Source organism: Lottia gigantea, assembly GCF_000327385.1.
Source record: "Lottia gigantea unplaced genomic scaffold LOTGIsca_215, whole genome shotgun sequence".
NCBI classification, from domain to species: Eukaryota; Metazoa; Mollusca; class Gastropoda; family Lottiidae; genus Lottia; species Lottia gigantea.
The window spans coordinates 78879-80447 of record NW_008708508.1 but is presented as its reverse complement, the minus strand read 5'-3'; the positions used below and the strand labels follow the sequence as shown (position 1 = coordinate 80447).

General features: G+C 50.1%; 1 protein-coding gene across 1 annotated transcript; it reads right to left on the bottom strand.

Annotated features, from left to right (window-relative positions):
- Nucleotides 1-1056: 1056 nt before the first annotated feature.
- Nucleotides 1057-1569, bottom strand: LOTGIDRAFT_174747 (hypothetical protein; the record flags this gene model as incomplete). The annotated part of the gene is made up of 1 exon (XM_009054393.1): nucleotides 1057-1569. One exon carries the CDS (start codon nucleotides 1567-1569, stop codon nucleotides 1057-1059), a length of 513 nt encoding a protein of 170 aa, XP_009052641.1.

The following is a 1569-nucleotide window of genomic DNA, read 5'->3' as shown; positions in this document are numbered from 1 at the left end:
TCTCAACCAGCAAGCGAATGGATAGCCTCGGGGAATAGCAGAAGCTACGCAGTGTGGCCGAGAACAAGATCCGTTCCTCCTTGGCTTTCACGAGCCAGGGAAGGAATACTTTCTCTGGGTTGCATGGGTTAACAGGAACTGCTTGGTAAAGTATCTTGCTGTTTTGCACAGCATATATGTATATACCGTTTCCTTTAATAAAGAAACGGGGGAGGAAGAACAACAGGAACGTAGACGATTAGAGGGTGAAGCCTCTATGCCAGGAGAGGAAGCACGTACAATAGAGGTAGAATCCTCTGTGCCAGTCGAGGGGGCAGGTGCAATAGAGGTAGAAGAGTCTGTGCGTTTCTTTTGTGGTGGTTGGTTTTCTGGCTCGGAAACGGCATCGAGTGCGTTGTTCCTCAGGGGATCGCCCTGGCAAACGGGACAAGTCTTAAGAAAATCGGCGGAAGATTGACTGTCATTATAGTCGGAAAGAATCTAATCTCATCGCCTTGATTGCCTTGATGGCCTTGAAGACAATAATGGGTTGACCATCCCGGAAAAGATCGATGGGTTTGCTTTTGACGTTGGGGCAGCAGGTGCTGTGGTTGATCAGCCGGCCCATCGTCTTGGGAGGCATCTCTGTAGTGCCATTTGTCATCTAAACCGTAAACGGAACTTGATCTTGTAGCCCATGCCACCGTCAGAGCCTCCGTACTTTTCGTCGTTATTTTTGCCGGAGAGATACTGACCTTTTGCGTGTCTCTGCTCCGCAAAACGCCTTGGGGAGAGGGCCTTACTGGCACAAATCGTGTCAAGTCTGTGATCTGACGGCGTTTCGTAGAAGAACCGGGTCATTGGTGAGCTGAAGGAAAGAGGAAGATTGTGTCGGATAGGCTATATTCCGATACAGGGTACTCGCATAACTGGAGATGGTCTGGATCCTAGAGGGTAGACCCTTCAGCTCTGGATACTGCTTAGACAAGAATTGAGCAACTTGAGCTTTCGTGGAGGTCTTGGAATGTCTGGTGCACTCCACGAAATGCTCAGCGTACCTGTGCAGTTTAAGGTCCCTCAGATAGGAGGTAACCTTCTTGATGACGTGTCTGCTTTCCTGAAGCAAGACGCCATGATCGTCGACGCCGCATAGGTACGTTGACGAATCTGCTGAACACGACAGGAAATACTACTGCATGAAGAAGGGGCACGTGAAATAGAGACAGAAGCCTCTGTGCCAGAAAGAGGAGCGGTGGAAGATGGAGCTGCGAAAGCGCCAGAAGTGGAAGGAATGCCAGAACTGTCCTGGGGGGTTGAAACACCAGGGACATTCAAGGCATTGAGAAGACAGTGAACCGTATCCTTGTTTCTGTAGGCCCGTTGAACTGTGGTGTGGCCTCTATAGTAGCGCTTGGCGTGCAGGTCATTTTGGGCAGCCCATACTTCTCTGAAGGCTGTTATCTCCTTACTGAGATTGACGAAAGTTTTTCGGGTGAAGGCCGTCAGGAATGCCAAATAGTCCTGAGTGGGTGTGTTCTGCTGGTGTGCCAAACGTTGCTGGTCATCGTACGACTCCTCTTTGCTGGACAT